The sequence below is a fragment of the Gavialis gangeticus genome, unplaced genomic scaffold, assembly GCF_001723915.1.
Source record: "Gavialis gangeticus isolate Ggan-Ray unplaced genomic scaffold, GavGan_comp1, whole genome shotgun sequence".
NCBI classification, from domain to species: Eukaryota; Metazoa; Chordata; order Crocodylia; family Gavialidae; genus Gavialis; species Gavialis gangeticus.
In genome coordinates, this window is record NW_017729026.1 from 4,119,562 (window position 1) to 4,134,389 (window position 14,828).

General features: G+C 42.8%; 1 protein-coding gene across 14 annotated transcripts in view; it reads left to right on the forward strand.

Moving 5' to 3' along the window:
• Nucleotides 1–14,828, forward strand: part of EPB41L2 (erythrocyte membrane protein band 4.1 like 2) — a 276,308-nt gene that overhangs the window by 110,277 nt on the left and 151,203 nt on the right. For all 14 annotated transcript variants that reach the window (XM_019520288.1, XM_019520284.1, XM_019520289.1 and 11 more), the window contains 2 exons: nucleotides 6,328–6,791; nucleotides 7,443–7,658. In XM_019520288.1, the coding sequence (XP_019375833.1) occupies nucleotides 6,342–6,791; nucleotides 7,443–7,658 (666 nt within the window). In that variant the 5' untranslated portion in view covers nucleotides 6,328–6,341. The remainder of the gene's footprint in view (nucleotides 1–6,327; nucleotides 6,792–7,442; nucleotides 7,659–14,828) is intronic.

A 14,828-nucleotide genomic window follows, 5' to 3' on the forward strand; every position in this document is an offset into this window, starting at 1 on the left:
AGATTCAGGGCCGGCTGACTTGAGGGTATGCAGCTTCTCAAGATGTTCCTTCATGAGGTCAGCATTTATGGAGGGCAGGGGATCTCCCTGTCCCATAGCAGGCATGGGCATCCCATGGGACTGATGAAAGACCGACGCAAAGTGCCCGTTTAATAAGTTAAGTGGGCTGTGGTCATGGAAGCCAAAGCCTTCCTGATGACACCAGCGCCGCAATCTTTGGTTGACTACGTGTATCCTCCTCTCCCTCCTCAGCCCATAGCCCAAGACTGGGAGGATCGACGAGAACACCACCTGTACTCCCAGACCCTTTAGCCCTTCTCCCAAATCCCTGTAGCGGCTGGGAGCGCTCCAAGCCGTGTTATTGGTGCCCACATGAATAAGGAGCATGGGATAGTGGTCTGTGGGCTGGAGGAGCTTTGGGATCTTCTACGCAATATCCCGGATGCGGGCCCCCGGGAAGCAGCAGACCTCCCAGGCTAAGGGGTTGGGGTGGCGGATTGCACCCTCAGTCGCCCTCAGGATGGAGTCTTCCACAACAAACACCTTACGTTTTGTCTTGGGGAGAGCGGGGACAGTACTCTTGTATACTCTTGTATATTGTGGGGGAGGGGGTGGAAGTAGGTCTGTGGGGGGCTATGGGTATGTGGGGTGTAGGGGAGGGTGTGGGTGTTTGTGAGGGCATTGTGGGGATGGATAGATGTGTGGGATGAAGGAGCATGTGGATGTGTGGGTGGTATGGGGCTTTTGGGTTGTGTGTGGGAGGGAGGGTAGCTGGGGTTTGTGAGGGGGTGTGGGTATGGGGGTCAGCATGTATGGCAGGATGGGGGGGGTGCATGTATATGGTGGGGTGTGTGTGTAGGACTTGCCCTACGAATACACAAACACCACCCCCGTCCTGCTCCTGGCCCCAAGGTACCAAGGCAGGCTCCATTCTCCCATGGTTCAGCCATGCAGCCAGGAGCCACAAGGTGCTGGAGTGGCCAGCGGCTGGCAGGAAAGGAGAGAAATGTCAGCTACAGGCAGGGGGGAGTGAGAGTGAGCAGCAGGCATGCGGGAGTGCAGGGACAGCTGGGAGGGAGCTCAGGGCCAGCACAGCTTGTGCCGGACCCTGCGCTCCTGCTGTCCTGCTCTGGGCCTCACTGGTGCTAGCCCAGGGACACTGGCGGGGGCCCTGCACTCCTGTCCAAGTGTCTCAGCACTCCTGTGTGCTCACTTCCTGCTACTTGCCCTGCCTGTAGCTGCAATTTCTTTGCTTTCCTGCTTGCTGTGAGCTGCTCCAGCACCACTTGGCTTCCAGCTGCATGGCCGGACCGAGGTACTCAGCAGTGGCTGGCCCAGCCTTGAGGACTGGGGCAATTGCCTGCAGTCCTCCTCTGCCTCCCTGCCCCCCCAGTTGTTCTCTGAGTTTCTCTCCAGTTCAGGGAGGCAGAAACAGTACCAGGGTCCCAGGCCAGGGGGGCAGGAGGAAGCTGGGGGTGGGGCCGGGCTGGGTGGGCCTTACTTCTGGGCTGCTGAATCCTGCTGTCTTCCCTACTGCTGCTGAGTCCTACTGCCCCTGACTCCTGTCATTTTTTGACAGGCAGCCAGGAGCAGATAAATATTAATTTTCTAAAATTTTTAAGGGCTCTGTGGGCTGGATAGAATGGCCTGGTGGGCTGGATCTGGCCAATGGGCTGTATTTTGCCTACCTCTGAATTAAATAATGTAATTGCAGCATTTAGCTCGCTGGAATAAGACGAAACAACCTGCAAAGGGATAAAATGCCTAGTATAAGAATTATGCTGATCATGAAAATGGACATGTTTGACATGAAAATAAAATGGTGACTATCTTGGCATTTGTTTTTCATTCTTAAGAGTGTTTAAGAAATGATCCAAAGCTTGTAAGAAAAAAAATGCTGTGACCACCTCCTTCCAGTACTTTTCTCACATGGATAACCATCTTTTCCAGACCCCATTTCAAGAATTGTATCTTTCTTTGATAGAAACAGAGAGCCTGCTGTCTGAAAATAACCAGCAAGTTAATCTCCCCTAAAGTTTTATTATTTTGATTTGTTGCCTGCCTGGATGGATGGATGGATGGATGGATATAGAGTCCAGTCTCACTTACTGAATGGATACCAGGAGTGTGAGGGGGAGACATGGGCTGCTAAATTTCTTGGTTCTGGGTAGTCTCAAAGTGACTCCTCCTGTTTGGATCATTCATGTGTAGACTAAGGTCTGGCAGCCCTTGGCCACCATCCAACTTCTTAGAGCCTGAGCCTTCCAGAGCCAAGTGGACTTTTGAGGAAACTTATCTAAGCAGCCTGAGAAGTTCATTGAGCACTGGTGTCTTTGATTACACCTTTCATGAAACTATACGGCAGTTATAGCAAATAACCTGTAGGCTTTGTAGAGGAACTGCACTTGTTTTAATTTCTCTCTCATTCTTGCACATAGTTATGTTTATGGGGGAAATGACAAATAGATGAAAACAGATGCCCAAAGTAGGGGTGAGACAGGATCAGGGTTCAGGCCAGGAGGAGACTCCCTGTTTCCTGTATAGCATGTTCCTTCTGGTGCTGCAGTAATTGACCCTGACCCAGAAGTTGTTCTGTTCATTAATGCAGTTTTGGTTATGAACCTCCAGTCATGCTGGGTTCACATGGACAACACCCCTTGTTTTACAGTGGGTAGCAAAGAGGATAAGAATCATTTATAAATCTTGGGAGCTGGTTGTATGACTTTCTAGCTTTCGCTTTTCTTAAAGGCAGAAATGCCCTTTCATTCTCTAGTTTGGTTGCATATCTCACGTAGGCTATGTGTGTAGTTAGTTTAGATCAGCTCTTAACACACAGCTCAAAACGGGGTTGGCCACGTGCAAAATGGAGGTTCTAGTCCCTAAGGCAAGTGCAGTCATAAAAGATGCTGACAAAGCAAAATGCACAGAAATGGACATGTTCTCAGCCCTGTCACAAACACGCACTTGTTTGTTTTTTGAATATTGAATGCCTATAGAATTTGTAGCAGGGGAATAAGTTTGTTTTGTTGAACCAATAAAACTGTCTTCAGAAACATTTTTGCCAAGTGCCAGAGATTTTAGACGGACCACATTAAAAGTCAAGAAATTGCTGATGCATTTTTTGGAATTGATTAAATTGGAAAATGCAGAAGGCTGTGAGGGAAACTGCATTGTGCAAAGTATAAAGTTAAATGCACTGAAGGTAAAGCAGCATCAAACGTAATGAAAATAAGCCTTTTGCAAGACTTGGGAAAGATTGACCAGTGAATGGAATGTTGCTTCTTCCGTAAATTCTGAAGCTAGCTGTTGTTTCTCCTACCCTTTCAAATGAAGTAAACATTAGTCTTACCACAATAGTATTCTTGCCATACCTCCAGTATGCACTATGGCTTTTATGGCTTGTGGTCTTGAAAAAAATGCAATGATGCCCTCTGAAAACTTGCAGACAACATGGTGGGAGGGAAGAGAGTACAATTAAAATAAATACAGTTTACATTTAGTATGTATATATTTTGTCTTGGTATATTAAATGAAAGAATAAATATGAAAACATTTGCTCTCAAATAAAGCAAAAATTGTGAATGCCACTTTTAAAACAAATTGAGGCCAGATTCTCTAAGACTTTAATAGGCTGATTAATGCACATTTTATTTTCTGTTGCTTCCTCATCAAATGTATCCAACTGCATAAATTAGTACCACTAACAGTTGAAACTTGTAAGGTTCATTGTGCTGTACCTGGAGATGGGTGTATTGTGGATTACTTATGACTAGAAAATATTTGTGGAGTTTTCCAGAAAAACTATTTTGTTTCCTTGATGATAACACATTTTGACTTTTGAGAGGGACTAAACCTTTGAATTAACTAATGTGAAATCATTAGCAAAATATGATTTGACTAGTAGCAACTTAATCGCTGGCATACCATATTCTTAATCACAAATTCTGCTTTAATCTTCAAGTTAGACAGTAGGTCAATGCCTTTAAACTTTTATTAAATATGGCAGAGCTGCTTAATTTGAAGCTCTTTAATAAGTGGAAAAAATTAACAAATGAGTGTTTAAGTGTGAGTTTAAAGCAATTTTCTTTAATGTGGTTATAGGGCTCAAATATCAGTTCAGTCTTTTTAATTTCTCTCTTACTTCAGTATCTTATTTCAGAAAGTGTCCTATTATTATTGTTCTGGTTCAGCTTCTAAAATGGAAGTGTGCATGTGTGTGTGCCCATGTATGCACACACTCTCTTCTCTCTCGTGACTTTGCTCTTGTCACTGAACGGAACTCTACTAGTGAATGCTTTTTTAATGGTTTGTTACATGGGGGATTGTTGGCAGTAGGCTTCATTGAAGGAGTGTTCTCAGTTTCAGGGAATGGAGTGGTTGGAATTAATTTTATAGGTGACAGATAGCTTCTTGGCATGCTGTTGGGCTCTCCCTTTCAAAATAGGGCTTACTTGAAGAAAAGGGTAACCTGGATTATAATAAGTTGTAATTAGTATAATCTTATAGCCTCTAAAAATTTAAAACTCTACCTTAGACTGCCTCCCCCCCCCTCAATTTTCTTAATTCAGTTCGGGCAATCCAAACAGATTCTGAAATCTGCCAGCCACTTAAAAATAAATCATCGAGATTCACAGCTGCATGCAGCTACCTTCTGCCTTTTATTTATCATTATGAAAGCATGTGTGTGGAGGAACAAACCTAAGCCCTCAACATCACTGGATCAAAACCAAATGGTAATCAAGCCAAATAAACATCAGAAGGCACTTGCATTAGTGTTTAACATGGATAATCTGGATGGATGCAATCCATCTTCCTTATAGTTTTGGCTTTTCTTGGATACTGTAATTTTTCTAAAAGAAGGGCAGAAGTTTGGGCAGGGTGGCATTTAAGGGATTACTGGTTCAGAGAGGCCTGAGCAACCAACTTTGTCAGATGCTATGAATTCATACCTGACAAAATATGGTAGGTTGTTGCCTACAAAAAGCTCATGCCTCTGCCAGACTTTAGACCTAACACAGCTAGCCACCTCTGTAAAACAAACAAAAAACCCCAAAAAACAATTCAGAAGATACAGTTGCTAAAGGGTGTAAGAGGGAGGTTACTGTATTTATAACTGTGTATGCTGTTTTTGTGCTTTGTTGTAAACTTCTGATTGAGAATAGACTTGCTTTAAAATCAGCTATGTATTTTCTTTTATTGTCCTGAAGTAGTTAAAATTTAAATAAACTAATGGAAAACAAACAAACAAACCCTAAACCCTATGGATTATAACTATGTGGGGCACCATTAGATCTGTATTAACTCAATGTTCTTGGCTGATGTGTTCAATTTGTTCAGGGAAACAGTTTTTTTTAATCATCTTCATTCCTATCCTGATCTTTCTTGTCACCTTCAAATGAGGCGTATTTGATTTAAAATTAAAATAATCAAAAGTTTCTTAAAATACACATGCAAATTGTCCATTCCCTAAAAGTGAACAATCTATATAGAGCTAGCAAACGCACAAGCTTGATTGCTAGTACTCAGTTTGTGCCTGGCTCTAGTAATGATTTTGATTTTAAGTAGAAGACAATGTAGCTGTAAGTTTAACAAAAATATCAGTTTATTTTAGGTGAGATTTGGTATGGCTGTAGCTAATGATAAGTTTGGAAACATAGTGGGAGGTACAAAATATGGGATAGGAGTTTTAAATTGCTTTTCCTTAACAGCAGTGTCATTTTTCTATACTTCCAGTCTAATTAATCTTGACTTCTGAAGTAGTTGAAGATATTTTGGGTTAAATCCTGGCCCCACTCTAATTAGTGATAAAAGTTCCATTGACTTCTGCAAGCAGCATTTGTGCCTCACTGAACTCTTCAAAGAAGGCTGAATGGAAGGGGTGTCCTGCCCCTTCTGAAATTTGAACAAACAATAAATTGGTTGCTTATACCTCTCTTTGAAAATTATATAAGAGTAAAAACTACTCACTGAAGCTTCTTTCATATTTAGTCTTCATTAATAGTAGGGACAGTTTATAGTACTATAGTGAGTGTATTTCAGTATTGCTTCTAGTTGTTAATGAGCACTCTGACCCTAGAGAAAAACATGGGTGGGTCTATGTATGATGTATTTTTTTAAGTTTTTGATGGCTAATATGACATATAATTTGGTTTGCTGTTACTTTTGTTTGTAGAGTTTGAATGGGATGGAGTAAAATAGTCCTTTAAAACCTATGGAACTTGGTTTGTAATTCCTTTAACTTTTAGATCATGACTTTAAAATGTGTTGAGTGCCAAAAATTATAATGTTGAAACACTGCAAAACAATTTTTTGTTGTTGCAATTCTAGCATAGCCTGTGATCATGACGACCGAAGTTGGCTCAGAAGCTGAAGTAAAGAAAGAGGCTGAGAAGCTGGAGCCAGACACTGCCAAGGAAAAGCCTGAGGAGGCCTCGGAGAGTCTAGAAAATCAAAAAACTGAAGAAACAGAAGAGACACAAGATTCTTCCTCTTCCCCAGTACCAACTAGCCAAAGCAGCCCAACTAGCCGGAAGGAGAGAGATCCGTCTGAAGGCAAGGGTATTTCTCGCTTCCTCCCCCCATGGCTTAAGAAACAGAAATCCTATAGCTTAGCAGAGCCCAAAGATGAAGCTAAGAAAAAGGCTGAGGGTGATGAACATGCTGAAGAATGTGAACGTCAGTTTCCAGAGGAGGTGGCTGAGCTGAAGGGAGAAGAAGCAGCTGAGAACCATCAGACTAAGACAGACGACAAGGAGGAAGAAAAGCACTCTGTTAGTAGTGCTGAGACCCAGGTAGGTTCAGGGAGATGATAAATAGTTACTGGGTCAGGTACACTGCCAGTGTAACTCTTCTGTTGCTAGTGTAACTCTGCTGTAAATCTGTGACGTACTGAAATTATACTAGGAATGACTGGCAGACAACCTTCTTTGGGTAAATCTGATATCATTTATTAGACCAACTGAGATAGTTGGAAAAATTCTTCTTTGCAAGCTTTGGGGCATAAATACCCTTCATCAAGCTGAGGAAGCATCCTCAGCCTGACTAAGGATACTTATACCCGAAAGCATCTTTAATTGGTGTCCTTTAATTTTAGCCACAGTGGCCTGTAGGTTTTGAATGCTAATGCAGTTTCCTACTGTATTCTGAGTTCCTATAAAAATGTATTGTAATTCTGAAAAAGGAAAATGGTTTTCTCTTTCAAACTTGTACTGAAATGACAAATAAACATGGTTTGTCGGTATCTTTTCCCAAAGGGGGGATAATCATAATATTTAAACTACTTATTGTGCTTCCAACTATTGTGGTTTGGATGAATAACTTCAGTGAAACAGTTGAAAGTATAATACATGATTGGTATGTAGGAGCATGAACTTTTCTTTTAACTTGTCTAGCTCTTGTGGGATTGAGTCATCACTGTATTAAGCTGTATATTTTTTTTACAGCCAGCTAAGGAAGACAGTAAAGAGATTGAAGTAGAAAAGGTTACAGAAGAACCAGATGAAAAACTAGAAGAAGAAACAGGAAAAAGGGAGACCAAAGAGGTGCAGACAGCTGAAATCAAAATGGAGAAAGCTCCTCAAAAAGCTCCTAAGAAGATTAAAACCGTACAGTGTAAAGTGATGCTCCTGGATGGCACAGAATACAGCTGTGACCTAGAGGTAAGGAAGGAAGCCTTATATAAAGAGATCTTTCTCTGTAGAGAGAAAGCAGTGAGTACAGTATGCTTTCATTGCAGTGTGACTTTAACAAATGCATTTTTATTTGGTAAGTCAAATGAATTCATTACAGTATCACATTCAGATTGTTATAGCTGAAGGTCAGTTAACATTTTGTATTTAACTTTTGCCTTTCAGGGCTTTTATCAATTTAACCATAATGTTCTGTGAATAGCAATTTTAACATGTATAAGATACAAAGGAAACAAAAAAAAAAAACCTTTGGGTAGAGTAACCTCTTTTAGCAACTTCAATTGCTCGTTCTGCAAAAAAGATGAAGGATTTTCCTGTTGTATACCTTCAACAGTATTTTGTTTTGAAACAACTTTTTGCATAAGCTATCTCCATTTTAGGGCCAACTTGAATTTTTTCTTTTAAATTGTTTCACAGGTATAACAATGGACTCAAAGTAGTCTCGCTACAAACAGATATCACATTTATCCTGGGAGAAACCATTTTTTCCCAGGGCAATGTATAGTCGTTCAAACATCCGTGTCTGTAGTCCCAGGACAAACCTTGAAAAGTTTCATGGGATAAGAAGTGCCAATAGCTTGTCCTGGGTCATTGCAAAGTGCATGTGAGTGCTTGTCCCAGGATTATCTCATTGAAAAGGGGCACCGCTTTCATTTACTGTACTCTGATTTAAAGAGTGATGTATGTATACGCCAGTCCTGGGACTTTTTTTTCTGTTCTAGGACAAACACAGGCACACCTTGTGACAATACAACATCTGTTCTTAGTCTGTGTTAACTGGTTAAATTTAAATAAACATTAGTGTATGCTTAACCAAGTGATGTTTTTTATATCAAACCCAGTGTTGCCTGTAATTTGTTTCTTCGCCTCATAAATCTTCAGTTTAGATTTTTGGAAACTGTATGCTTATTTCCTGATTGCAGCTGACCTTAACACTGACAAAAGCAGGACTTAGTAAGATGGAGGAAAAATCAGCTGCTCATTTTCTAATATTGAGACATTGTTTTGGTCGTTTATTGCCATATTGGGTGAAAACGGTGTAAACTGCGTAAAGCGGAAAAAGACACTTTAGACTGAAGCTAAATAAAGGTGTGTGTATCATTTGAAAACTTATTTTAGTTATTTTTAAGTACAATATAGATTCTGGTTTTAATGAGATTACCTGTTTAAAAAGCAGGTCTCAGTGGATATTCAGGCCGTGTGTGTATATGTTCTTAGGAAGATAAGAGTCTTTGGGTAGATGTGATATGTTTTAATAGACCAACTAAATAGTTGGAAAAATTGTTCTTTGCAATCGTTCAGGCACAAAGACCCTTATTCAGGCATCTTGGGAGTCTGTTTCTGAACTGTGAGCTCTCCTGGGTAGAATAGAAGCCAAAATACAAGAGGCAGGTCAGTGAAAATGCAGGTCTGTGTGTGTTACTCCCTCCCTCACCACGGGGGGGCCTTGATCTGCGCCCCCTCTCCACAGCCCTTCCTTTCTCTTCCTCTTCCCCCATAGGCTTACCAGCTGCAGACAGCTCTCCACGCTGCTGGCTGTGCTCTTTGCTGCCTACATGCTGTTCTGTGGCTGTGTGCATGCACGGACATTTATTGGACAAATTATCAGCTACATCAGGCTGATTTCCAATGCACACAATTTTCTTTATATTGGTGCTGATCTGATATTGGACCGATGTATTGGTGCGCCTCTAGAATGGGCATCTTGATCAGCCTACCCATCTAATTGAAAGGGCAAGTCCCTGAAAATCTTGGTTACAGCTGTCCTTGGAGTAAATATTAATAATTCTGTTTCATGCTGCTTGGAAACAAGTCGATAGATACCACAATATAGATTGTTTTCACCCAACTATTAGAGCTCCCATTTATGATACCTATAGAACAGCTTGCCAAGAATGTCTATATATGTTTAAGCACCTAGTAACTTTACAGCAAGTGTAGGATATGGCTGTGTCCTGTGGGTCAGATAAGTGGCACAGAGTCAGTCCACAGGCTAGATCAGCCCCTGGGATCCAGCACTACCCCCTCCCTTTCATGTGCTGGGACTGGGTCCTGGTGCTGCCCTGTTTTGGCCCTCCACTCTGGGACTGGGTACCTGATTGGTGTACAGGGACCAGAACTCCCCATGCATCTGGAAATTTGACATCAGGGAAGTGGTGCCACTGCCCCCCTGCTGCCAAATTTTTGGATCTGTCAGGAGCCCTGTGGGCCAGATGACACAGTGCTGTGGGCTGGATCTGGTGTATGGGCTCAGGGTTGAGTACCTGGTCTATACTGTGGCAGACGGACCCAAGCTGGTCTGTTCCACCTACTGTTGCATCCACACTGCAGACCTAAGTGGTGGGGCTGCTTCAGAGCATCTCTGTCTGACTTCCTGAGACCTGTAGTGGAGGAAGAACTGAAAGGCCTATCAGTGCTGCATTTTCCTCCAGATCTCTGTTATGGGTCATGAGGTCAGCTAGTTTGTCTGTGCAAACCAGGCAGGTACTGCTGACAAAGAAAAAAACCCTGGTTTCTAAGCATATATTATATATTCATCCATGGTGATATGTATACAGGGACCTTTTAACTCCAGATCCTTTCTATATATATTGCTAATACAAAATAACTACTAGTTTTCATCATAAAGGTAGTTGATATGAACAGTACAATATGTGCATTAGAGTTAGCCTAGGACAGAGGTCCTAGGCTAATATGACCAATATGCAGCATGGGTGCCACAAGTGGCATGGGAAGCCTCTTGTGTGGCACATGGCAGACTGGGGAGAGGACAGGCAGCACAGGAGCAGATAGGGTAGGGAGCAGAAAGCAGAGCATCAGCTTAGACAGGAAGCACAGGGCAGAAAGCAGAGCAGCAGATTGTTCAGGGAACAGAAAGCTGAGAAGCAGATTGAGTAAGGGAAAGGGATTGGAATGTAACTTGGTGAGGGCTCAGGACTAATTTGTGGCACACCTGCCAAAAAGGTTGGACCCCACTGGCCTAGGAAATTAGAAATTGACCTGTTAGCGTTTTCCAGCTGTGTGTGTGTGTGTGTGTACACATTAGTGGTTCTCACCTGGGTGGCCATGGCACCCCCAGCATCTGCAGCCAAGTGAAACTACCCAGTGTGACTTTGTTTTGAGGAGGCATGCATGGAGCTGGATGGGAAAGCATCTGCTGCAGGAGGGGGTGCTCCTGCCTGCACTAGGTTAATCGGTAAACCAGGGATGCGTATGCACCATATTCTTCAAGACCAGGGATTTTTTGTTGTCAACAATACCTATTCAGTTTGCACGTACACCCTAGCTGACCTCATAAATCATACCAAGGGTCTGAAGGACAATTCAGTTTATCTAAAGACTTTCTAGTTATCTAGATCAGTGGCCAGCAACCTTTTAAGGCTGCAGGCTGGATTGACTCGGTTTGTGTCATAGGTGGGTGGGGAAGTCGGTATTAGGACCCAGCCACTGCTTTTCCGTGTGGCGGCAGGGAAAGGCAATCTCTGCCAAAACCCCCACCTATGAATGCCATCGAAGCCCCATGTCCACAGGCCATATCTGGCCCATGGGCCACAGGTTGCCGATCCTTGATCTAGATAAACATAATGCAGGCAGGAACACCCCCTTCTGTCACAGCTGCATCCCAGTCTAATTCTGCATGTGCTTTCTGAAAACAGAGGTGCACATGGGATAGTTCCACCTTGTGGCATTGGCACAGCAGCCTAAAGAGCTGGCCAGCTGAGTGCCACAGTTCTATGGATTTATCTCTAGGCTGTCACATTGCCATTGCTGCATTGGGTTTTATCTGATGCTAGGGTGGGCTTTTGCCTGCATTATGTTTATTTGATAAAATAGATGAGCTGAGGCAATAGAACAGTGGTTCTTGACCAGGGTGCAGATGCAAGATGTTCCCTCACATCAGTACAGACCACATCATCGCTGGACCAAATAATATCCATTATGACATGTGAGGTTCATTCACCTGCACCTCTACCAACGTCATACACCATCACTTGCTTACAATGCCCCTTGACTGTCTACGCTCAATAAATGGGGCAGTCTCTAGATGAAACAATGAGGGAACACTGATTTGATATTGAGTTTAAAACCATACCCAAACCTGTGGCAGAACACCTTAATTTCCTTGGACATTGTGTCACTGACCTTATACGGCAGAACTTTAAAAGCCAATTTGAATGTGAAATTGTGCAAAAGAACTTATTTTCAAACTGGATTGTGTGAAGCATGGTCTAAATGGGGACCAAGGATTCTTGTCCCATTATTTGAATTGACTTTTGTGGCCCCTTTATTTGTATGGGTTTATAACTTGTTTGCCTTGTCAGCACCCTCTTCTTCCTTTTCCTTTCCCCCTTCCCATGAAAGTATCTCTGATTCAGTTATTCTTTAAGGTGCACCTCTACCTCTGTCTTGTGCTAGGGTCTGTCTCAGGCATGGAGTACATGGAAACTCCTTCCCAGTTTTTTCTCCTGCCCAGGCAGGGGGTTGGACTTGAAGATCTACAAGGTCCCTTCCGACCCTACTTCTATGATTCTATGATTCCTCTGGCCAGCCAGTCAGCAGTGTCAGCACTGCTGCATGGCCAGGCAGGGACTGAGCTTCCACATGCTGTGTTGTGGGACAGAGGAGCCTGAGCAGCATCTGACAGTATGGGGTAGGGTAGGGTGGGGAGGGGGAGAAAGGGACAGAGATGTGGGGAAGGTTAGAGGCTATGGGGAGTTGGGAGGATGCAGATGGCAGGGGGAGCAGGAAGGCTGCAGGGGGATAAAGTGGACAGGAAAGGGTAAGGGGGCTACCTAACCCCTGCCCCCCAGCCACTGCTTTCCCTGCTGTAGCGGTGGTGGGGAGGGTATTCAAGACAACCTTCTAATACTTGGATTCTATACTTGGAAAATTATAACAAGCTGATAAATTTTCTATATATAGAATCCAATTATTGTGGAGGTCTTATATATTCAAGTAAATGTGATATGTTTCTAAGTCCATAATAGTTATAGGGAGGTGGTCGGAGTCTAAAAAGCATGATAACCACTGGTATATACAGTACAGCCTGATTTTATAATGAACCACAATGGGATCTGGAAAAAGTTTATTAATAGAGGATGTTCACTATAATAGGGTTACTCAGTTTGCTGGGGCAGATTTTCAATTTGAAAAAACCTGTTCCTGCTTTTTGCATTATTTAAAATCAGGTATTTGTTATATGCACTAGCCTTGTTAGAATATAGATTTACTATCAGACTACTGTATAGACAGTACTTTTCACCAAGGTTGACTTTTTGGAAAATAGAATGGTAAACTCTACTTACACTGGTACTTTCTGCTTCCCTACAGAGCCTGTGAAGCTCATAAAAAGAGTCTCATTAATTTTGCATTGCTTTTGTCAGCATGATGTTACAATCTGTGTCTGCCATTCCTCTACCCCAGTTTCCTTTCTGTTTTTCCATTTTCACTGTGTCTTTGGCAGTACAGTAGATCCCCAACTTGTTGTGATCTGGGTGGTTTACAACCTGCTTAGTTTACTGGAGGCTGCCAAATGAAGGATGAGCTATTCGGATTGCTGCAGCTTTTACTTTACTTCTCTGATCAGCTGGAGCTCATCAGTAGCCAATCAGAAAAGCAGTGGCCTTTGCTAAATTGCTGTAGCAGATTGCAGCAGTTTTTTTCAGTTTTGTACAGCTGTTTGCTCTGACTGTAAAGGACATTCACTTAGTTTTTGCTTATCTTCCTAAGAGCTACAGATCCCTAAACCCATGGGCTGTCAGTATTGTACTGTATTAAATAGCAAAGCTTCTGATCTGGTGTTTCTGTTTTGGCAGGTTTGCTGTTAGTACCCAAATGATAAAGAGAGACTGCAAAGTTCAGTTTGCTAAGCTTTTTTTAGTTCTTGCCGGTATTGGTTGATCTATGTAACACGAAGCAGCGCTGATCAGTTGCTGTAGACAAGAAAGCATTCTGAGAAGTGTTGCAAGGGCATCATTTTAAGATAGTGGTGGAAAACTTCTTTGTAGTATTTGATATGGAAACTAAGAGCAAGGACCATAGATATCATAGAAAAATGGGGAGGTTACAAAATGGCCCACTGAGGATACTTTCTGGAAATCTTCTAAAAAGTTTGCTCTAATAGCAATAGAAGCAATTTCCCAATTTATCTTGGAAAACACATCAAGGCAGTTGATCAGAAAAAAGTAATCTTACCAAATATTTACCTTACTGCATATTTTAAATAACTGCTCTTGTGATAGATTAAGTACTCATAAAGCAAATAAATGTGTGCACCAAACCAAAGAAAACCAGAGGGTAATGAGCAGCCTTTTATTTTATGGTGGCTAGGTACACTATGTATGTAACATGACTATGTGAGAGTCATTTCCCAAATGGGAACCGCAAGTTTTGGACTTGACTTATTAATCCATTCAGATCATGGTGCTTTATAGCAGCTTCACATACTTACTATGACCGTCTAGAAGTTTACCATACCAACTTTAAAGCCATCCTTTTTCTATTGACAAGATTTTGGGGAAATCTAGATCTTGCAATTTGTTATAAATATTTTAAGCCAATCAAACCTTTCTCAGCACGCTCTATTTTAGATATTTCCATGTTTAAAGATAAGTCAAGAATGGCACTTTCCCCATCTAACTTTTGAAGGATCCAGCTCTAAGCAGAAGTCTGGTTGCTCTTAGAATCAGAAGGGACCTGTAAGACCATCAAGTCCAGTCCCCTGCCATAGGCAGGAAGTTTATTGGGCTCAGATGAGCTTGACAGGGTGCCTATCTAGCCTCTTCTTGATCACCTTCAAAGATGGTGGCTTTCAAAGTCTTGATTACTTTGAAATTCATCTGTAAGAGGTATGTTGCACTATATATCCTTGGTGGCAAAACTGTGGCTCACCAGCACTGTACTTGTGGCTCTCTAGAAACTGGCCAAAACCCTTTCTACTTCTCCGTGAGGCGACTCTGGGGGACAGCGTATCCTGGCACCTCCTGCTGCTCAGGTGCTGGGCTGCCAGGGCAGGGGCAGGAGCTGTAGCTGTGCCGCTTACCCCGGGGTACACTCCCTGCAGAGAGCCAGAGCAGCTCAGCGGGGGGGGGGGGGGGGGGGGGGGGGGGGGGGGGGGGGGGGGGTGGGGTGTGGGGGGGG